Source organism: Eschscholzia californica, unplaced genomic scaffold (assembly GCF_041429995.1).
Source record: "Eschscholzia californica isolate CP2 unplaced genomic scaffold, dmEscCali1.0.p SCAF_1, whole genome shotgun sequence".
In the NCBI taxonomy this organism is placed as follows: domain Eukaryota; kingdom Viridiplantae; phylum Streptophyta; class Magnoliopsida; order Ranunculales; family Papaveraceae; genus Eschscholzia; species Eschscholzia californica.
The window spans coordinates 85,266,484-85,290,510 of NW_028238198.1; the positions used below are offsets into that span (position 1 = coordinate 85,266,484).

The 24,027-nt window shown below is 35.7% G+C and overlaps 1 protein-coding gene and 1 long non-coding RNA gene across 2 annotated transcripts; both read left to right on the top strand.

Moving 5' to 3' along the window:
* The first annotated feature begins 1,641 nt into the window (after positions 1 to 1,641).
* LOC147570404 (uncharacterized) lies at positions 1,642 to 3,451 on the top strand. Its single transcript, XR_015231416.1, has 2 exons — positions 1,642 to 2,980; positions 3,118 to 3,451. It is a non-coding gene; the product is annotated as an uncharacterized LOC147570404 (long non-coding RNA).
* An 876-nt stretch (positions 3,452 to 4,327) lies between these two features.
* On the top strand, positions 4,328 to 4,705 carry LOC147570405 (uncharacterized). The gene has a single exon (XM_086664499.1). The coding sequence runs from the start codon at positions 4,328 to 4,330 to the stop codon at positions 4,703 to 4,705; it is 378 nt and encodes a 125-aa protein (XP_086520625.1).
* Positions 4,706 to 24,027: the final 19,322 nt, after the last annotated feature.

The window sequence follows — 24,027 nt, forward strand, 5'->3', positions numbered from 1 at the left end:
AAGTTCGATGAAACGGAGTTGGATGAAACGGTTGAAAGAGGGGTTTTTTTGTGATAAGATTAGATGACTCTCAGTCTAGAGTCCCCTCTTAATGCAGTTTCTGTAGGAATGGAAGTTGTGTAGGACCAGGAATGGTGTTAGAGTCAAGTCTACGTTAATTGGGGGGCCAAAGCTTTATAGCCCACTCCTTCAATTCTACATGTTCACACCCACTCTTTGCAATTTGGTTTGCAATAAGGTCAGTTTCGTTTTTTCTCTATATTAGATAATAATGCCATAGAAAGCTGAAGCCTATAAAAAGTTGATAAATTCTTTTTAACCAAAACTCAAATGTTTTAGGGATTTTTGGCTAAATTTCCTTTTTTTTGAATTGTTAAGGGGTGGTAGTGGTTCAGGACATTTGCGGACACTCAGAGACAAAATGTTTCGTAGACATTTCGGGACATTTGTCCGTAGATAAAAATGTCTTTATGAACATTTCAAGACATTTGATTCATAGACAAAATGTCTCAGAGACATTTCAAGACATTTGGTTTATAGACAAAATGTCCTGGGGGCATTTCAACATATTGAATCCGTGAACAAAATGTGTAGTAATTATTATTATTATTATTATTATTATTATTATTATTATTATTATTATTATTATTATTATTATTATTATTATTATTATTATTATTATTATCTCACCATTGAAAGATATTTGGTAGACATTTATTATTTAATATTATCATTATTTTCAAACTATATGAAATAATATATTTGTACTTGTATTTCAAAAATATATTTTTCGACTTTTATGGACAATAGTGGATATCTGAGGACATTGATGACAATTGGTAGATATTTATTATTTTAATGTTATCATTATTGTCTAATCATATGAAATAATATATTTACACTACTACTTTGAAAATATATTTTTCGACTTTTGTAGACATCCGTGAATATCTGTTGACATTGATAGACATTTAGTTGATATTTATTATTTCGGTTATTTTCCAAATAGCCCCCAACTTTGTGATCAGTTTCCTGCCTAAGTCCCTACTTTGTCAAAAATATCCAGATGACCCCTTTTTGAGATTCTGTTATAACACCGCTAACTAGTCATCACCTCTCTCTGAACCTAGTATGGAGGCGCCTATAGAGCTTAGAACTTAGTAAGGTAAAAAAAAATAGACGTAATTAGGTTGACGAGGGGAATCAAACTTGAGTACTCAAACGTGTAGGTCAAGTTCCTTACCAACTGAGCCACTCATCACTTTGTAATTTATAGAGACATTTTTTTTATAACATGTGGGCCCGACGCGGCTGCACCCCCTCACCCACACCCCTGGTATACAACCCAAATGGTGAAATTATATAAAATTTCTCTGTTATTATTGACGTCTCTTTTCATGTTTGCTACTTTTCATGCTTGTTCTTGGGCTTGGTTTGGTTGACAATTTTATGCACCCTAATTTCTTCTTAAATTATGATGTAGCTTGAGTTTTGAGAATAAGATACATTCGTTTCTTCGAATACACTTGAGTTTTAAATTTGAATTTCAAAATTTTCTCTTTTCTATCCATCCAACAACCATATTAAATTTCTCTACAAATTCTTTTTCTCTATAATACAACCCTCTTTCTCTACACATTCACATCGAACTTCATTTTCTTCTTTCTCTACAAACTTCATCTTCCATATTCTTTTTCTATACCCTCTAACTTCATCTTCCATATTCTTGATCTCTGAAAGTGATAAATTTGTAGTTCTATTTTCAATTTAATACTGTCAAATTATCATAATCTTCATCCAATCCATTTGTGATGTGCCTGACAAGATCTGAAGCTTAGTTGGATCCAACAACTAATAGGGATAACTAGTTAAGTGTTTGTTTATCTGCTGCTTTGTTGTGGTCTTGTTTGTATAACTGTTACTGTGACCATTATTTCCTAAAAGGTTTTGTTGTTGTATTACTCTTACTGCTCTTATTATTAATACTCGAGTAGCTTAAATTTCCACGAGAAGTGAACGCACTTCTGCTTCTAGTTCCAAAAACCAACTAAAATTAATATGTCATTGTGTCACTATTTCAACGGTACTGCTATCTTTCGGGAGGGCCTTCTTCTTTTTCCTAGCTACTTATATATGGTTTTGTGATGGTACCAGTCTTATGAGTTATTTAAAGTACAGCAGATGAGTTGTGTCACTGAGGTTCCCTTAACCGCCAATATATATTATCTTTTCTTAAGATAGAGCAGTGCATGATTTTTCAGAACCCCAAAACTGAACTAGTCAAGCAAGATTCAATTCTACTACTAAATAAAGGTACCATTATCTTTGTGCTTTCTGGCTAAAGAAAGAATGACAGCGAAGCAGATGGAAGAGATCCAAAGGAAGCTAGGATCGCTAAGTTACCCAATATCAAATGCTCCCTCTCAGTCTCTCTTGTTTGCTGGCATGGATCGATATGCCCTCCTTGAATGACTTTTCTTCAACTACTTTCTCTTCTATTCTCGGTTTTGAAGCTCTACTGAATAGGCATCTCACTTTTTCTGTACTTCTGTTCTACAGGCTACTAGGTGTTAAATCTCCCTTTTCACAACAAAATCCCTTAGGTGATGGCGTAGATCGTGATGATGAGGAAACTGCTCGCATCCAGTGTGAGTTTTTCTACAATACATGGATAATTTGCTATCTATCCTGTATGACAATGATGTATATACTTTATGTAACATGTGATGAACGACCTATAACATTTAGATTTGGCGGAGATTGCAAAGTTCTGGGTATTACACCTATTATAGATACAGAAGCCATTCAAGTGAGTTTTTAATTGATTCCTAGTTCTCCTATGAAATCTACATCCTACAACTCTAGGGCATATCGTTTAATATTAATAGGGAAGAGGTAGCTAAGAAGATCGTGCTGAAATGCTTCGTCTTACTGTTGATCTTGTGGAGGCGAGCTGTTATGCTGATAACCCTGAATGGAGGTTTGATAGTTTATTATCACATTATCTTGGCACTTATTATTGGTTTTGTCTTTATACTGATTACTTGTAGTGTTTTGTCATCTGCAATGTTCCCTAGTGGATTATAACTTGACGTTCGTTTCATTCCTTTTGTGTAGTATTGATGAGCAAGAAGGATGAAGTATGTTTAGAATTTTTCTCCAAAGTCCTAGCAAGAAGTATGAAGTATATGGCTATACCTATTTTCAATTATGGCTTTTGAAGAATACATTTACCTATTTAGCAATAAGTGTTTCTTGTCTTTTTTTTTTTGATGAAGAAGTGTTTCTTGTCTTGATATTATAATTCAACGATAGCTCAAACCTAAATCTCCAATTTAGATTACAGTAAGAAGTATGTTTAAAATTTCCTCCGAAGTGTGGATTTCGAAAGAATAATGATACCAGACTAATGGAGAAATAAAACATGATAAAGTTTTCTACTGTACAACAATATTAATAAAGTTTTCTACTGTACAACAATATTAAGCCTCAAGTGTTTCAGAAACAAAAAATGTTGGTGCTCTTCTTGTTGCATAAAATCAAGGCATAAATAATTTATACCTAAGCATAAAAGTGCAAAATTAAAAGAGTCCAGAAAGGCTAAATGTTATCGTGTCTTGTAACTTGCTCATCTTTTTTATCTCATTGAGCATTGTTGGAGTTTAACTACATATTCCCTGTTATTCGTTTTCTACTTTTGCCCAAAAAATGTGAGGCCGTATGCCTCTTATTGCTTTAGACGTTTCGTCGAGAGGCCTATGCCTCACATATGAAAAATTTACCCTTGTTTGATACCTCAGATGGGTACTCCTGGGGGAAGAATTCTATAAAAGCACCTTGATGTATAATATTTACTAAGTAACTACCATATACAACATAATAAATAAGTCAATTATATAAACAGATAATGATAACAATAGAGTATATGTTTATACCTGAGGTTGGACCATTCATTGCTACGGCTGATACACTGGAATAGACCTCATATGGTTAGTTATGTTAGTTGGTGTTGGACAACTATTTATACATCTCAAGAGCACAGGATCATAACCACTTTAGTTTGTTATAAGTTAGTTGAGAGTTGTTGAGAGTTTGTTAGGTTTTATAAACTTGTTATATTTCTGTTTCTAATCTCTCTATATAAAGGGATGTAATTCATTCGTTTATAGTTAATGAGAATGATTTCCACTATGGTATCAGAGCAAATTCTCTCTCTCTCTCTCTAACTTTCTGGTCTTCTTCTTCTTCCTCTTTCTTCTTCGTTTTCTCTCTCTCTCTCTAAACTTTTTCTTCATCTATTATAATCAATTTCTGTTCCAGTTTGCAAATGGTGATGGATCATCCGAAAATCACATCATTAGCTATTACTTCAATGGGAAATGTAATCCCTATTAAACTCCAAAGTGACAATTACTTAGCTTGGAGATCATTGTTTTTACCAATTCTCAAGAAATATAAAGTTTTGGATCTAGTTGATGGATCTAGACCACAACCTAATCAATTTCTAGATACTGAAAGATCAGAAGTCAATCCAGAATACACGGATTGGGTTGAAGAAGATCAAACTCTATTGATATGGATCAATTCTACCTTATCTGATTCTGTTATTCCTTATGTTGTTGGAAATTCGACTTCACAAGAATTATGGAAAAATCTTGAGGATTCATTTGCCTCTGCATCAACTTCACACATCTTCCAACTCTAAGAGAATCTCCGAGATTTGAGGAAAGAGAATGAGAAGATGCCTGAATTTCTCACCAAAGTGAAGAAAATTTCAGACTCATTGGCTGCGGCTGGAAGTCCAGCATCAAGTGTTGAATTAGTGGTAAGCATCTTGAGAGCTTTACCTTCTGAATATGATTCATTTTCTGCTGCTGTTAGATTAAGGAAACCTCCTATTTCTGTAACTGAACTTCAAAATCTTCTCATAAGTGAAGAAATTTCACTTTTGGAAAAACAAAAACGATTAGCAACCAATATAAATCAAGCTTTGTTTACCAATCCTCAATCATCTTCATCTTTCAATCGGTTTAACCAATCTAAATCCAACAATTATACTCATAATCGAGCTAATTCAGGAAGAGGTCATGGTAATTCTTCCAATCCAAGAAATTATAATAGCTCATTCAATATATGAAGAGGCAATTCTAATTCTAATTCTCAATCTAAACCTTCCAATTATCAAGGTTCACGAAACTCTAATGGAGATAGACCTATTTGTCAAATATGTAATAAGATTGGTCACACAGCAATGGAGTGTTATCATAGGATGAATTTCTCCTATCAAGTTCGCAATCTACCCAATAATTTGGCAGCTATGCTTGCTACTGCTAATATTCTAGGAGAAAACCCATGGTATGCTGACACAGGAGCTTCTCATCACATAACACCAGATGCTTCTGCTATTACTCCTTCTTCTTCAATGGCTTATAAAGGAAAAGAGGCCATCTCTACTGCTAGTGGTCAAGGTATGGCTATAACTAGAACTGGCAATTCATATTTTCGAAACAAACATAATACTTTCTCTCTCAAAAATGTATTAGTTGTTCCTCAAGCCTCACACAATTTGCTTTCTGTTCACAAATTCACTTTAGATAATCATTGCTCTTTAACATTTGATCCTTTTCATTACTATGTGAAGGATCTAACTTCGAACCAGACACTTTTCCAAGGGCCAGCTAAAGGAGGACTTTACCCTATTCAACTAAATAAATATCATTCATGTACAAAACCACAAATAAAGGCACTCACTGCTCGACCAACATCTACTGAACTTTGGCACAAGAGGCTAGGACATCCCTCTTTTCAAACTATGCAGAAGCTTAAACATTTGTTTTCATCTAGCTAAATTACACCATTCTTCTGTTCAGAATGTCAATTAGGAAGAAGCACAAAACTTTCTTTTCATTCTTCTAGTACAGTAGCTTCTTCTCCTTTAGAATTGTTGCATATTGACCTTTGGGGTCCAGCACCTGTAGCTTCTATCAGTGGATTTCAATATTATGCTAATGTGATTGATGACTTTTCCAAATTTTGTTGGCTTATTCCTTTACAACACAAGTCTCACTTTGCATCTGCTTTTACTACATTTATCACCTCTATTGAGAATCAATTAGGACATAAGACTAAGTCTATTAGAACTGATGGTGGTGGAGAGTTTATTTCTACTTCTTTCAAGCTTTTTCTTCAAAATAAAGGTATTACACATCAGTTCACTTGTGCACACACACCAGAACAAAATGGGGTGGCTGAGTCTAAACATAGACACTTACTTGATCTCACCAGGACATTTCGTATTCAGTCCTCTCTTTCTAGTAATTATTGGCTTGAAGCTCTTAACTCTGCTAATTACATTGTGAATAGACTACCAACTAGAAGTTTGAGCTTTGTCTCACCATTGGAAAAGCTTTTCTATTCCACTCCAGATTATGATTTTCTAAGGACTTTTGGTTGTGCCTGCTATCCATGGCTGAGACCTTATACCACTAATAAGCTTGAGCCTAGGAGTAAACAATGTATATTCATTGGGTATGCTCAAAATCAAAAGGGTTACAAATGCTTAGATCCTACTACTGGTAGAGTCTATGTCTCTAGACATGTTACTTTCAATGAAGATCATTTTCCATTAAAGTCTGCTAGTTCACCTATCTCTTCTGTTTCTTCTTATACCTCTTATCCAGTACATATTACTCCTATTCAACTATCTCCCACTCCTATCTCAAACATTAGCACACCTGATCCTATTTTCACAGATATCACAGAACCCATCATTCCCACTGTTCCTAATACATCTCCTTCCATTGAGACCTTACCAACACCAATCTCTGACCAAATACCTGTCTCTGCCCCAATACCAAACTCTGACCAAATACCTATTACTATGCCTATTCCTCAATCCTTATCAACTCATCCTATGCAAACTAGAGCCAAGTCTGGCATTACCAAACCCAAGACCTACTTAGCTACTACCAAACATCCTATTTCAGAAGCTCTAAGTGCTATCTCAATTCCTTCTACACCAACCTGCTTCACCCAAGCCAATAAAGATCCAAATTGGAGAGCTGCTATGGCCACTGAGTTCAAAGCTCTTGAAGATCTTCATACATGGTCTCTAGTTCCAGCTTCTCCTGATCAAAATTTAGTTGGGTGTAAATGGGTTTATAAGATCAAGCAAAAGTCAGATGGTAGTATTGAAAGATATAAAGCTAGGTGCAAAGGGATTTCATCAAAGAGAGGGTATTGATTATGCTGAGACCTTTAGTCCTGTAGCTAAACCCACAACTATAAGAGTTCTCCTCAGCCTTGCTGTTCATTTTGATTGGAATATCAAACAGCTAGATGTAAGTAATGCCTTTCTTCATGGTCATCTCAAAGAGGAAGTGTATATGTCTCAACCTCCTGGATTTCAAGACAAGTCCAAACCTAATCATGTGTGTAAGCTACATAAATCTATTTATGGCTTGAAACAAGCTCCTAGAGCTTGGTATGAGGAGCTAGTGGATTCTTTGCTTGCACTTGGTTTTCAAAAGTCCTTATCTGACACTTCCCTATTTGTGTCTTCTCATGATGGAGTTCTTCTTTATGTACTTGTATATGTGGATGATATTTTGATCACAGGTAATTCTTCTTCTGCCTGTGATGATCTTATCAAGAAGTTAAGTTCTACATTTGCAATGAAAGATTTGGGCAATCTACACTATTTCTTGGGTATGGAGGTTCATAGAGATACTTCTGGTTTATTTCTTTCTCAGACTAAATACACATTGGATCTTCTAAATAAAGCACAAATGGTGGATGCCAAACCTTGTTCCTCCCCATTAGCTCATAGGTTCAAACTCACTCCCACAGAAGGCACTCCTCTTGAAGATCCATCCCATTACAGAAGTTTAGTTGGGGCTCTTCAGTACTTAACCTGGACAAGGCCTGATATAAGCTATGCTGTGAATTTGGTGTGTCAATTTATGAGCAAACCCACCACTTCACACCTTTTGGCTGTCAAAAGAATACTAAGATATCTAAAAGGGACAGTTGGCTTTGGAATTCAGTTTACTAAATCTTCTTCCATAACTCTTCATGGTTTTGCTGATGCTGATTGGGCTGGAAGCATCTCAGATAGCAGATCAACATCTGGTTATGTTCTCTATTTAGGAGGAAATCCTATTTCATGGTCAGCTAAAAAGCAACCCACTGTTTCTAGGTCCTCCATAGAGGCAGAGTATAGATCCCTGGCACAATCTGCAGCTGAAACCATTTGGGTATGTTCTCTTCTTCAAGATCTTCATTACTTTCTTCATCAACCACCTCAACTTTGGTGTGATAATGTTTCTGCTCTGGCTTTGGCATCCAACCCAGTATTCCACTCTAAAATTAAACATCTAGCTCTTGATTTTCACTTTATTCGAGAATTGGTGGGCAACAAGAGAATTCAGCTCTCCTATATTTCTACTAATGATCAAGCAGCTGACATTTTAACCAAGGCACTACCTGGTCCTCGAAGTTGAAATTGATCAAAGAAATTGTTTAATTCCTTGATGATTACAAAAGAAATATAAGACTCTATTTATAGAGTTACAATACTACTAGTTTCTAACTTTACTAGTTTCTTAATAGTTTATACTAATATATTTACTAGTTCCTAAATCTTACTAGTTTCTAATATTTGATATTTCCTAATATCTCTTATATGGGATATCTTAATATATAGAAAGATATTTCAACACTCCCCCTCAAGTTGGTGCATAGATATCGCACATGCCCAACTTGTCTACCATTTTCGAAAATATTCGACTTGAAACTGCTTTGGTAAGAACATCAGCCAACTGATCTTCAGATCGGACCTTTGGTAACTCTACAATGTTGTTTTCCAACTTTTCTTTAATAAAACATCGATCCACCTCAACATGCTTTGTGCGGTCGTGCTGGACTGGATTGTGAGCAATATCACATGCTGCTTTATTGTCACAATATAATTGAATTGGTCTTTCAGAAGGATATCCTAAATCATCCAACAAAAGTCTTAACCATAACGCTTCACATATGCCATCAGCCATTCCTCTAAATTCAGACTCTGCACTTGAACGTGCAACAACATTCTGTTTTTTACTTCTCCATGTAACAAGATTTCCACCAACAAAATTAAAATATCCTGCAGTTGATCGCCTACCATTTACTTCACCGGCCCAATCTGCATCAGTATATACATCAATAGTTTGACAACTCGAATTTTTAGTAAACAAAATACCTTTTCCAGGAGCCGCCTTCAAATATCTCAAAATGCGTAAAACAGCATTCATGTGTTTTTCACCGGGATTGTGCATAAATTGACTAACAATACTTAACGCATATGCAAGATCTGGTCTCGTGTGCGCCAAGTACATCAACCTTCCAACCAGTCGTTGATATCTTCCTTTATCAACCGGTATCTGATTAGGCTCCACTGACAACTTTAATCCTTCTTCGACAGGTGTATCAATCGGCTCACACGCTGACATACCCACCTCATGTAACAAATCTAAAGTATACTTTCTTTGGGATAAGAAAATTCCATTACTAGATCGAGATACTTCAATTCCAAGAAAGTATTTCAGTGGACCAAGGTCTTTCATCTCAAACTCTTTAGATAAGTAATTCTGTAAAGCCTTTCGTTCTTCAGGATCATCCCCAGTAACCACCATGTCATCAACATATACAATAAGTGCTGTGAGTTTTCCTTTCTGCCTTTTTGTAAATAAGGTATGGTCAGAATTGCTTTGGTGATAACCGAATTCCTTCATAGCCTTTGTAAACCTTCCAAACCACGCTCTTGGTGATTGTTTTAATCCATACAATGACTTTTGCAATCTACATACCTTCTGGCTATGTATTTGTGGTATCTTGCATCCCGGTGGAAGGTCCATATAGACTTCTTCTAATAGTTCCCCATGCAAAAAAGCATTCTTTACATCAAATTGTTGTAGTGGCCAATCTAAATTTGCTGCTAACGATAACAAGACGCGAACAGTGTTGATTTTTGCAACTGGAGCGAATGTCTCTGTGTAATCGACTCCATAAGTTTGAGTGTAGCCTTTTGCCACTAGTCTCGCTTTGTAACGTTCAATTGTACCATCTGCTTTATACTTCACTGAATAAATCCACCGACATCCCACTGGATTTTTATCTTCTGGACGATCAACTAGCTCCCAAGTGTCATTCTTTTGTAAGGATTTCATCTCCTCATTCATAGCTGCTTTCCATTTTGAATCAGATAAGGCTTCCTGTACATTGTTAGGAATATATACAGTAGATAATTGATTTACAAACGACTTATTTGATTCTGACAACCGATGATCTGACACATACTGACTCATAGGATATTTGACTCTACTAGTCAGCTCAGGTTCATATGTCGGTTTAGGAATACCTCTGGTTTGACGCGACGGTAATATTTTCCTAGGTGGTTCGGAAGGTGCTTCAGGAACATCCTCGACAACTGATTGGTTTGGTGTATTACTAACCCTTGGTTCAACGGCTTCAGTTGGAGGTGAATCCACAATTTGTTCAACGATTTCATTAACACTTTCTTCCATTACCGATTCAGGTGTTGGTAATTCTGGAATTTCAATTTCACCTCTACTTATTTCTTCAGGAATCAAATTTACTTCAATATTAGACCCAATTTTGTTCTCTTCTACATGATTATCCGTTTCTTCATAATCAAGAGTCAGAACTTCTTGCTTAGTTTTCTCCCCCTGAAGTTCAGACTCAGGTGAAAAATACTTAGAATCTTCATGAAAGATAACATCTGATGTAACAAACATTCGTTTAGTTGGAGGATGATAACATCTGTACCCTTTCTGATTTGCACCGTACCCTACAAATACACATCTTAATGCCCTTGGAGTTAATTTTGTACGTTGGTGCTCATGAAGATGAACAAATGCTACACACCCAAAGACACGGGGAGGTAAATTTGAAACTGTCGGAGAAGTTGTAGCATCCGATAGAGCTTGAAAAGGAGTCTTAAAATCAATAGTACTAGATGGTACTCTATTAATTAAATAGGTTGCAGCAAGAAGTGCTTCTCCCCAATAAGATAATGGCATATGTGCTTCGATCAACATAGCCCTGATAACTTCTAACAAGTGACGATTCTTTCTTTCAGCGACCCCATTTTGTTGAGGGGTATTTGGGCAAGTAGTTTGATGAACAATACCATGAGAAACCAAATAAGTTTGAAGTTCATGATCCATATACTCTCCTCCGTTGTCACTACGAAGTATCTGAACATTTGCGTTGTACTGAGTACTAAACAGTTTATGAACCTTCTGAAACAATAACTTTACCTCACTTTTAGATTTCATCAAACACACCCAAGTCATCCTAGTACAATCATCAATAAAGGTAACAAACCACCGAGCCCCACCCAAAGTAAGAACCTTAGATGGACCCCAGACATCGGAATGTAAGATCATAAAAGGAGTTGGACTTTTATTTAAATTTAACGGAAACGATGCACGATGACTTTTTGCAAGTGCACAAACATCACATTGAAAACTTGAAACATCGCATTTAATAAATAGCGATGGAAATAACTTCTTAAGGTAACCAAAGGAGGCATGCCCCAGACGGCGATGCCATAACCATATTTCATCTTTATTTTTTATTTCAGAATTGTTCACTACTAATGCCTGACGCAATTTATTAGAGCTTTCAGATACTAAATCCAAGTAATACAACTTTCCTCGCCTAAAACCATAACCAATTGTTTGCCTTGTCCGGATGTCCTTAAAGACACAAAATTCAGGCCAAAAGATGACAACACAAAATAGAGTGGTGGTTATTTGAGACACTGATAATAAATTATGATCTAAAGATGGGACAACCAAAACAGAGTCTAAGTTCAATGTGTTCGTTAGAGTTATAGGTCCTTCCCCTACAATAGGGGCTGAGGTGCCATTGGCAGTAGAGACATATTTATGTGAAGATTCGTTTATGGTTGAGACCTGTCTAGAATCAAAAGTCATATGATCTGTAGCACCAGAATCAATTATCCAAGTACTATTCGAAAATTGTGTAGACATATTTAAAGTCTTGCCTACATTACCTGTAGTGGCTATTGTCGATGAAGCTTGCTTAACAGTTGGATCTACAAGGGTCTTCTTAGAGTTTTTCTTTCGATTATGATCCCACCATTCTGGATAGCCTAATAGTTCATAACAATGACTTTTGGTATGACCAATTTTGTTGCAGTGTGTACACTTATAAGTAATTTTGTCAGATTGACCAACAACTTTAGCAAAATTTGAATTTGCCTTATTGAGAGTCACTATTGCGGAAGCATCAGTTGCCCTTCACTTTAGCTAAACCAAAAAACAAGATGAAGATGAAAGGCTCTTCTCTTTCAATCAATATAAATTCCCAAACACAAATTTAAGACTTTTGGCTCTGGTACCAAGTTGAAATTGATCAAAGAAATTGTTTAATTCCTTGATGATTACAAAAGAAATATAAGACTCTATTTATAGAGTTACAATACTACTAGTTTCTAACTTTACTAGTTTCTTAATAGTTTATACTAATATATTTACTAGTTCCTAAATCTTACTAGTTTCTAATATTTGATATTTCCTAATATCTCTTATATGGGATATCTTAATATATAGAAAGATATTTCAACACTCGATTTGGTGCTCTCAGGTCCAAGTTAAAGCTATATCCTATACCTTTCACTTGAGGGAGGGTAATAGAGTATATGTTTATACCTGAGGTTGGACCATTCATTGCTACGGCTGATACACTGGAATAGACCTCATATGGTTAGTTATGTTAGTTGGTGTTGGACAACTATTTATACATCTCAAGAGCACAGGATCATAACCACTTTAGTTTGTTATAAGTTAGTTGAGAGTTGTTGAGAGTTTGTTAGGTTTTATAAACTTGTTATATTTCTGTTTCTAATCTCTCTATATAAAGGGATGTAATTCATTCGTTTATAGTTAATGAGAATGATTTCCACTAGATAATACTTTTTCTTATGGGTTTTTACTTTTTATTGATAATATAAGTTTTCAAATGACGAAACACCACGTTAAACCAAAAGTTGAGGCATCAAATGTGAAATAGAGTGTTTTGATGGGGTGTGGAAGGCGTTGTGTTTGATAAAATAGATTCATGTGTTGCCTTTCTCAGTGTTTTCTTATTACTTTTTTGACTAGTTCCAGGCTTCATCTGATTCTTCAAAGAATCTGATGACAAGAACCAACATTCATGTGAAGTTTTTGCACGACACTGCTAAATTTCCTTTGTATGCACAATGTGTCTTATTTTAATTGTTGGAAAGAAATCCTATGTTTAGGTTCAAGTTGCCTAACAAAAAAAACATTAGTTCTGTACTTCAATCGCTTTCAGGCCGGATATATCTGAACTGGAGTTGAAACTCTCAGAACACTCAAAGAAGCTATCAAGCCTACAACAGATGGTTGTGATTAGGCATCAAAGGTTTACTCCTTTCTGCTTCTTGAAGCCAAAAAATTATAGAATCTATTGTTCAATTTTGTTTTTCCATACATTGTTATCCGATCTCTTTAACTATACCATTCAGGAAATATTCCTTTTTCACTTTATTTGGTCCTCTTCTTGGAATAAAATTCACATACTCCTATTTTGTGGATGTTAACTTTATCTATGTTGTCTGCTTCTAAGTATATCATTGGCCTTTGCACTGTAGTATGCTTATAATCCGGATGCGGAGTATATAGAAGTGGAGTCACAGTTGCGGTTACATTAGGAATCTTTTTTTGGATACTGCATCGCTGCAGGCCAATGGGCTGCAGCTGCCGCTGCGTCGACTTAAAAGTTTTCAGACAACATTTAGTAACCTTCTAACAAATTTATCAATGTTCTTTATATTAACATCCAAAACGTTCCAAGAAATTAAACAATTATATATATCTTCATGAGACGATGACAATAGATACGAACTGCTATGCGAATGAATGATTTCTTTAAGGTTGTATTACCTGCAAAAGGAAAAAAGAGATTAATTAACAAAAAAAAAAGACTGTGAAAGAGAGTGTTACTTTCAACCCAAATTTTACCTTTGCTCAATGAGAGAGATTTATGAAATATAGTTTTGACGACCTCCTAAATGTGAGGAGATTAGTCCATGAAATTAGAGAGTTAGAAAAACTATCCGTAAAGAGAAAAATGGATAGATAAGTTTGTTTGTAACTCCTAAAGAACATTTCCAGACATCTACATATATTAGAAGCAACAAATTAACACCATAGTTGATTATTTTTCAGAAACATAAATACAAAGAGAACAACATTAATAACACTAAAGTGAGACAGGATAAGAGAAATCCTGAAATTAAAGAATTAGATAAATCTTGCTCATTCCATTTTTTTTCTCTCTTGATCCTTTAACTGATTATCTCTCTCATAATTTAGTGGAACTCGACATAGCTTTGAAACTTGATGAAGAATGCACAAATTAATGAATGTCTCAGCAGAAAAATCTAATAAAACATCAAAACTATTATTATTTATGGAGCTTGGTAAAGGATAAACAATGAGAATCTATGAAATAAAAATTAACAAATTTAGAGGGAAGAGAAGATGAAGGTTTCCCTTCGCCGGAGTTTAGAGAGAGATTTTTTTTAAAAAAAAATATTTTTTTTTTTTAGAGAGAGAGAGAAAAAAAAAAATTTGGAGGTCGCCGGCCGGAAATTTGGCCGGCCGGCGACCTCTGCCGGAGAAGGTGATGAGGTGGCGTAACAGATGATGTGGCGTGACTTGGCAGAGAGAGAAAACATGATGGAGGAGAGAGAGTGACGGTGTTATAACGGAAGGGGGCCATATAGGTATTTCTCGTAAAGTAGGGGGCCAGGCGGGAAGCTGGTCACAAAGTTGGGGGCCATTAGGGAAATAACCCTTTAAAGATTAGTCCACCACCCTTTGGTGTAACGGATGGACACCCCTCTTAAGACCATGAGGTCGTGAGATCGAGTATCGGTGGAAGCAGTTGCCATCAAGATTTATCCTATGTAATTTAGGTTATGAATAATGTAATAATTTGTCGGGCTTTAGGCCTCTTCGTTGTCAGGCTTTAGGCCTCTTTCATTCTCAGTTTAAATTAGGCAGTTATCGTGCTCATTACATCTCCATGATGCATCAATGCGTTGTAACGACTAACATAGACCGTAGTCGAATTCTCAAAAAAAAAAAAAAAAAGACATAAATCGGTCAAGCATTTGTTTGATCGAGTGAAATGATCAATTATGACTTAGGAATCTGAAGGGAGAAGAAGACCAAATTCTTTAGCAACCATTTCCACACGCTCTAACAAGCTCTCTTCTGTTATCGTTGCGATGTTTCTCTTAACCTACAAATAGCGTTAAAAGTCATGTTAAGTTTTACAATTGACTATATATTTTCATTGAATATTGAAAAAAAAGGGTTATTTTCCTAATGGCCCCCAACTTTGTGACCAGCTTCCCGCCTGGCCCCCTACTTTACGAGAAATACCCATATGGCCCCCTTCCGTTATAATACTGTCACTCTCTCTCCTCCATCATGTTTTCTCTCTCTGCCAACTCACGCCACATCATCTGTTACGCCACTTCATCACCTTCTCCGGCAGAGGTCGCCGGCCGGCGACCTTCAAATATTAATTTTTTTTATTATTTTCTCTCTCCTCTCTCTCTCTGTAGAAATATTTTTTTTTCCTCACCCTCTCTCTCTCTAAAACTCCGGCGAAGGGAAATCCCTTCGCCGGAGTTTTAGAGAGAGAGAGAGGGTGAGGAAAAAAAAATATTTCTACAGAGAGAGAGGAAGAGAGAAAAAAAAAATTTTTAGTTTGAAGGTCGCCGGCCGGAAATTTGCCGAAGAAGGTGATGAGGTGGCGTAACAGATGATGTGGCGTGAGTTGGCAGAGAGAGAAAACATGATGGAGGAGAGAGAGTGACGGTGTTATAACGGAAGGGGACCATATGGGTATTCCTCGTAAAGTAGGGGGCCAGGCGGGAAGCTGGTCACAAAGTTGGGGGCCATTAGGAAAATAACCAAAAAAAAATGAAAAATCGTGTAATCTCTACTTATTGCAACAGGAATGTCTGTTATTTATAGGGCTGTTTGGGTAATTGGGTGTGTGGAGTAGCAAGAATCTTTTTATAAAGAAATATAGTTGGGGTATTTGGGTGTGGGGTTTCTTAATGAAGGTCTGAAATTTTAGTCGTGCAAGAGCAAGAAAATGAAATAAATTATAACGTCTTTGAGTTTTCTGTAGTGGTCTTGCTAGTATATCATTCAACACGATCAACTTAAAAACAAATGTTTGCCACAAAAAAGTAGCGGGTCATTTAACACGATTAACTTAAAAATAAATGTTTGCCACAAAACAAAACGGGATGATGAACATGACCCATTGAGAAGAGGAGAAAAGGTTCTCCCGCAGTACAGAATATTTTTTTTGGTTCAAAGATGCTATTACCATAAAAAGTGAGTACTTGGCGAAAAACCTTGACCTAGATTAATTCTATTTTCGGAAATAGACTAAAAGAGTCGTCATCTTGACAAGGTACTGATACATAATTAAGAGATAAATAAAGATACATCAAGATTTATGAATTGAATGAACATTATAACTGTTTGATTTAGACCCTAAATGTTATTTTTATCTACCTTAAAAAGACATCCTAAGGGGGCCTAAACCCAACTTATACGGTTCTACTTTAATTATATTCAAATTCAACAAATCCTGGAGTTGCACTTCCATGAGATCCAACCTGAGGCCTCTGTGATGTGGAATGAGTGTCCAACCACTACACCAAAAAATGGTGGACATTTTAGACTAAAATTGGAGATCAACTTTTGAGATTTTTTGCCATAACTTTTAGGATATTTGACAACCGTAAAGGCAAATTGTTAGAGTTTTTGTTAAAAAATCATTCTCAGTGGAACATTCTACTCGACCCTCCATAATAATGTGGTACCACTTATTGGAACATGTGGAATATTTCTTCAAACAAATAGACTTATTCTCGGCGAGTTTCAGCAGGCTCCCGGATCAAAATTTAAATCAAACATAAAATTATTTTAGAAAATTTTATAGGACCTCATCAATTTTGTTCCATGAACCATTTTACTTGGTAAATAATCATTGAGAGGGTCTTTTTAACGAAAATGAGGGGACCTATAAAATCTCCCAATCATTTTCCTTTTAGAAATTACATAAAATTCCATAGCGTTTTTCCTTTTAGAAATTAAATAAAATTCCATAGCGCTTGGATTTATTATGAGAAGTCTAGTGTTAATTTTATGGGTTATCATAGCAAAATCTAACCACTGACGTTAGAAGGAGTTAAGTAAACCCACGTGAATATATGATTGACTAATTAATTAGATGGACATATACCTAAAGTTCCCCATTGCTTCAACCCAAAAAAAGAAAATTTTATGAAACAATCCAAAACTTTTTTGTGATGAGATTTACTGTCTCTAGTCACAGACTATCAGAGTCAACAAAAAAAATGTCAGAGTCCCTTGTTGGATAAATTATAGATAATGCCTCTTTCTGGTCAGTTGTGTAGGGCAGGAATGGCCTTATTACAGTTGAGTCCATAATGGGAAGTAAAATAAATTTTTTTTTTTTTTGAAAAGGAAGTGATAAAAGAATCTAGTTATTGCCAATCAATGGTGGCCCAGTTGATAGTGCATTTAATCTGCAATGTAGAGGTCTAAGGCTCGATCTCATAGAAGTGCAAATCTAAGAATATTGAAATTGGGTATAAATAAAGTAGAGTTATTTACCAAATAACTCCCAACTTTATGACCGATTTCCTGCCTAACCCCCTACTTTGTCAAAAATACTCAAATGACCCCCTTTTTCAGATTCCGTTATAACACCGTTAACTAGTCATTACCTCTCTCTCATCCAACTCATCGCCTCTCTCTGCCACCTCACCTTCTCGCCACCTTAACATCTTCCCCGGCGACGGTCGCCAAACATAAAAAAGAAAAATTATCTCTTCTCTCTCTCTCTCTTTTCACAAAAACAGTAAATCGGAAGGGGTAAGCTCAATTACCCATCATTGAGGGGAATAAAACTCAATTACCAATTAGTGATGAGGAGGTAAGCTCAAAAACCCATATATATAGACAAATTTTGATTTTTTTACTTAAAATAAAGTGGATAGTTGTTTGAAAAAGGAGGGAAAGAGAGACAGGTAAAACGAAACTCGCCATCGGAAAACTAGTCCTTCTGTACAAGCGAATCTTGTCTTGTCAAAGGGAAAGATAAAAAAGAAAAGATATCGACTACAGAGAGAGGATAAAAACTACCGCATCTCTTATTCTCCCTCATAATAACTCTTTATCTTTAATAGAACTAAAAAATCAAGGTAAAATCGTTATTAAAATAATGTGTACTTACTATCAAAACAAAAAGAACAAGCAACATCCAAGGGACTATTTTAGAAGTTGGTAAAATTTAGGGGTCATTTAATGAATTAATTGTAACTAGAGCTAAAAGAACAAAAATATGGTGTGATTGCATAGCAAGGCAAAGACCTAACACAAAGCCAAGGCTCCCTTAGTGTTAACACAATCTTTTAGACATACCAGAATTCCAGCCTAGGCAATGTCTTAGGCTGGTCTGCCCATGTGTCAGCCCTTGAGTAAGCTACGTGAAGATATGGTTGACTAATTAATGAGATAGACAAAATCATGGAACCCACGAGAAAAAGAAGGGGAAACATAATTCCGACAACCCGAAGAAAGAAATACAAATGCAGAAAAAGAAATGACGTTTTCAATAGAAACATCTTTCTTTCAACAACAAAAAATAGAAACATATTTCATATGATTTTCTATCTAATAAGGGTGCGGTTAAAGGCCCCGCTCAAAGTGTGTAGGCTCCCAGATTAAGCACGAAGTGCGAGATATGGTCCTTTAGCCCCTCCCATCTAACAATACTTCAACGCAAATCTGAAAAAAGAAAAGCTCTTCAAGCGGAAGAAGGCAAGTTGGATGAAACATTTGAAAGAGGGTTTTTTTTTGTACACCATGTGTTTTTGTGATAAGATTGGATGATTCTCCGTCTCAAGATTCCCTTTTAATGCAGTTTTACATATAAGTCTACATTAATTGAGGGCCAAAGCTTTATTGCCCCCTCCCCAAAGCACACTCGACGCCCACTCCTTCAACCCCATATACACACCCACTCACAAATCAAGTAACTCTAATCATACAAGACTATACAGAGTATTTATTGACCTAACTAGGTTTAGTTAGTCCGGGGGAACTCAAAGATAGCGTAAATTTATCATACTATACCGTTTTTAAGGGCAATGCTAAGTGTACAAAAGATCTCGACTTAATTTGTGACATGATGGTACCCATTCATATTAAAAACGATCACTCCCGAATTTATAATCCGTACAAGCTATAGCAGATAAGTAGAAACTAGAAAGCAATTTTCTTCTTAACACAATAGCTTTTCAATTATGCATCTCACATAAAATCTATCTTTTCTCTATAAAACCTCGTTGTCCATGTAAGTCGATCGGGTCAACTTAGGTGCTGGATAGAGTATTAACCTAAAGTTCTTAATCAAAAACTTCAAAATTAGTAGGCCATTTAATTAGTGAAATAGAAGAAAGAACGTGATAACCATGTGATAGGTAAGATATAACATAAATTCCATTTTTGGGAGATTTTGATATTGACCTCCACGTTTATATCGATATTAGGATTACACCTTCATTTTTTTTACTTTTGATTTACACACATGTGAATCAGGACAAAAATGCCCATATTTATGATTTTGACGTTGACCCCCACTTTTATATCGATATTAGGACACCCCTGTTTTTTTTTTAACTTTTGATTTACACCCCCCACGTGGAAGGAAAACGTTAGCTTCTAGTAAAACGTCAATTGTGCGAATCACGCATGTGAATCTGGACAAAGATGTTGTTATTTATGATTTTGACATTGGCCCCAACTTTTATATCGATATTAGGACCCCCCCCCCCCCCCCCCCCCCGTTTAAAAAAAAAAAAAATGAGTTACACCCTCTAAGTGGACGGAAAACGTTAGCTTCCAGTTAAATTCAGTTGTGTGGATCACTCATGTGAATCAGGACGAAAATGCTCTTATTTACATTTTAGTTTTCATCTCAATACTTGATCTTCTTCTTTCTTCCATTAATTAACTTCGTCAATCACAAACAATCAAAATCTACTTTAAGAAATTTACTTTGATGGATTAATTATGGGAAGAATTCATCTAACTACAAGGTAGAATGAAGAATATTTAAATAAATTTCAATTAGAATAGGAACGAATCGAGGCATGATTGAGTATCATTCTCACTACTTATATGGATGTGATCATTATTAGTTCTTAGAAAGAGAAAGTAAATAATGTTTTGAGAGAGAAGAGTAGGAGAAACAAAAACTAAGGAATAGTGGCTCGTAAACGAAGAACCACGCGTCTGTCAACAATCTCGTCCTCTAATATAAAATGGATGAGACTGCAACTTTAGACATGAGGAGAAAGATAGTAAAATATAACTTTGTATAAAAGTACAAATACTATAACAAAAATGATCATTCAAAAATTGGTCAAAACATGAGGACTAATCTAGTGTGATGGTTATAACGTGGACGTCAAAATAGAATTAAGAGTTAATTATAAAATAAAAATAAGAAAAGATGAGAGAAGCGGGGAGAAACTATGCACGCAGACTGCGAAGGCTTAACCATTCAGCTACCACTTAACTTTTATTCAATAGTTGTGCCAAATATAAATTTCGGCCTAGGCCATTAAACGAATAGTCAAGTCTCTATCCTATTCTTCCTTCTCATCTGTTTTGTTTGCGTAGGATAAGTGGTCCATCTTGAGTCAGTTTATATAAAAGGCTTGTGGACTGAACTAGATTGAGTTATCATGTCACAACTATGCATAGGAATTTGCTCAACAAATAAGAGCAATGAGTTTTATAGGGATTTCAAGATAAGTATACAAATATTCAAAGTCAAATTTTATTAATAGATCTGTTACCTCCACTCACGACTCACGAATATGTTGGTAACGGAGCCGATTTTGGCTCGACCCGACTCCTCAAATTCAGGAACGCAATGCGTCATAGCTCATCTCGTCGAGATCTTAAATTTAGAGCCAAAAATCACTCGAATCCGATTCCGGATGAATAAGAAATTCAACTTTAAAGTTTAGACGAAGATCCAACTGTACGCGTTTGAGCCTTCGGGATAGCGTTGGGACGCGTACAGAATCGTTGGATCCGCGAGATCCAACTGTACGCGTCTCCTCCGCGTCGGGCACCGAGTGGGACAAATCCAATTTTTAATTTAGTCGTTGCTTTCTTCATCTGTTAGGCACGTTCCAGGATTAGTTTAGCACCACCTATGGGTGACGTTTCACCTGAGGAATTCAGCCAAATCCAATGGTCTAGATTGCCACCGCCTCTTGTCTGAAAGTTATTTCAAGTTGAGTCTGCCTATTTGAATGGATATGTCCATTGACCCCAAAAGGCATTTGTACTATTCAAATACTATATATACTAGCCTAACCCACTTCATTTATCATAAATTCATTCTCTTCTTCTCTTCTCTTATAGCAATCGGTATTCTGGTGTGTCTGCAATATAAATCTGATTGGGAAGTATTCTAGTATATCTAGAAAAAGGAAGAAAGAAGTTTTGAGTGAAGTTATAATCTTAAAGCGTCTAGAAGATCCAAGTCATTCTCTTCTTATTTCTCTTCTAACAATCAGTATTCTGGTGTGTCTGGAATATAAATCTGATTGGGAAGTATTCTAGTATATCTAGAAAAAGGAAGAAAGAAGTTTTGAATGAAGTTATAATCTTAAAGCGTCTAGAAGATCCAAGGCATTCTCTTCTTCTCTTCTCTTTTAACAATCAGTATTCTGGTGTGGCTGGAATATAAATTTTGTTGGAAAGTATTCTAGTATATCTAGAAAAAGGTAGAAAGAAGTTCTGAGTGAAGTTGTAATCTTAAAATGTCTAGAATATCCAATCGCATCAGTCCAAGATCTCACATGATTTGCGAAGGTTCGCCCGCTTTCAAAATATAGAAGTACCATCTTAAAATTCTGAAAGGATAGTCATTGTATCCTGAAGGCATACACCCTAACGTTTGGTAGTGTTACGGGAGTGTAAAATGTCTTAAGGAAAGAGAATTTATTCTCGCCTCGACTCCATTCTCCTAATCTCCTTTATCTATCTCGGTTAATCTGAAAGAAGGAATTACTAATAAAGTCGGTGTTCGCTTATCGTTTATCGCTCTATAACTTAGAGAAAGGAAGTTCCCTACCTCAACCCAGACTTTGGTTTAATCAAGATAGGACAGAGTTAAAGAGAACTCAAACCATAACCAAAGGAACAACAGAAGATGCATAACATTGTTAAGCAAGAAGAACAACAATAATATGAATTCAGAAGTTCAAACAGAAACCATGTGAATAGTCATGTGTATCATCGAGATCAATCAAATAACCAATTGGTTCTTGTCAAATACAATCAAGGACCAAAAGGGCTCGTCCATATTGTGATAATATAAAATAAATGGTCAATATTGGACTGATGGGGGTTTTAAAAATAAGTCGTTATATACTGATGGTGTGTTTGGATGACGGAATCATCAATCCGCGGATTCATGAATCCAAGTAATATTTTTTTGTTTGTTTGGGAACCTTAAGAATCCTGAGATTTATTATTATTTGAGTATTTTTAAACGCTTCTTTTAAAAATCGGTTGTCGAAAAATTCGGGTTTTGGGAAAAAAAAATTCAACGAAAAAAACGATTTTTGGGAAAAACACTTTTTGGAAAAAAAACTATTTTTGAAAAAAAATTATTTTGCAGAAGGAATTATGTTTTTGTTGATTTTAAGTTTGAAATCTAGGTTTATTAATCCAAAATCCTAGGGGGTAGGGTGAGATTTTAGTCCAATATAATTTTGGAATTAGGAATCCTTAAGGCTCAAGACTCTTAGGATTTTTGGTAGCCAAATAGACCAAAAATTCCTGATTCCTACCAAATCCCACTTTTGATAGAAATCCTTCCTGCAACCAAAGGCACCATGAACTATTTTAAGAAAGATGGAAATTCGCAAGCATTAGCAACAACTACTGATCACTTGGCTACACATAAAGATTGACTTAAGATCAACCAGGTCTCTTATGCAAACAACACAGATGAAAAGATATTTGATTAGTTGTAAATTATAATTTTTGTTTATTTATTTGTATATAATTTTTCTTCTTGTAACAACCTAGATTAATACTTATCATTTACAATCTGATAATTATAAATACAAGAGCCCGAGCACTGAGCACTGGACTAAGCGGTTAAGTCTATACAACAATTAATTGTCATTTACTTTTGTGAAAATAGTCCCACGTACGGGAGAAGGGGTTTCTAGCCACTAAATATATAATGTCTAGGTCTTCTCCATCCATGGTCAATTGGTTTTGCGTTGGATGACGACAAATTTAACAACTTTTAATAGTCTCCATGCATTTAGACCTTAAGCACATATACCCGGAGCAGTTACAAACTGTTTTGCTCGTACTTCTCCGCATGTCAACTCTATTTCAAATATCAGGGTATGTCTTTACTTTGTAAGCTCATATGTTACTCGACGCTGAACAACGAACTACTCCTCTAGAGTATAAATAGGGTAGCTCAACATCTCATATCATAAACTCAAGTGTGAAAAATAAATATTCTATCATAGATTTTTTTACTTAATTTTTGACATGCTGACTCATACGGATAAAAGGACGGTTCAGATCGTAGGACTAGTGAAACTAATTAGTCTTTATAATAAGTTGTTTGACAACTTATAATAAACAACTAAGAGGAGTCGAGAAGGGTTTTCACACACGCACGCGCACATATACGCCCGGCGGGCGGGCTTGGGTCTCCGGCAATCTAAAATAAAATAAAATTCAGTTTGCTACCCCGAATAATTTTTTTTTGACTCTAAGTCTGTTTAACATAAAT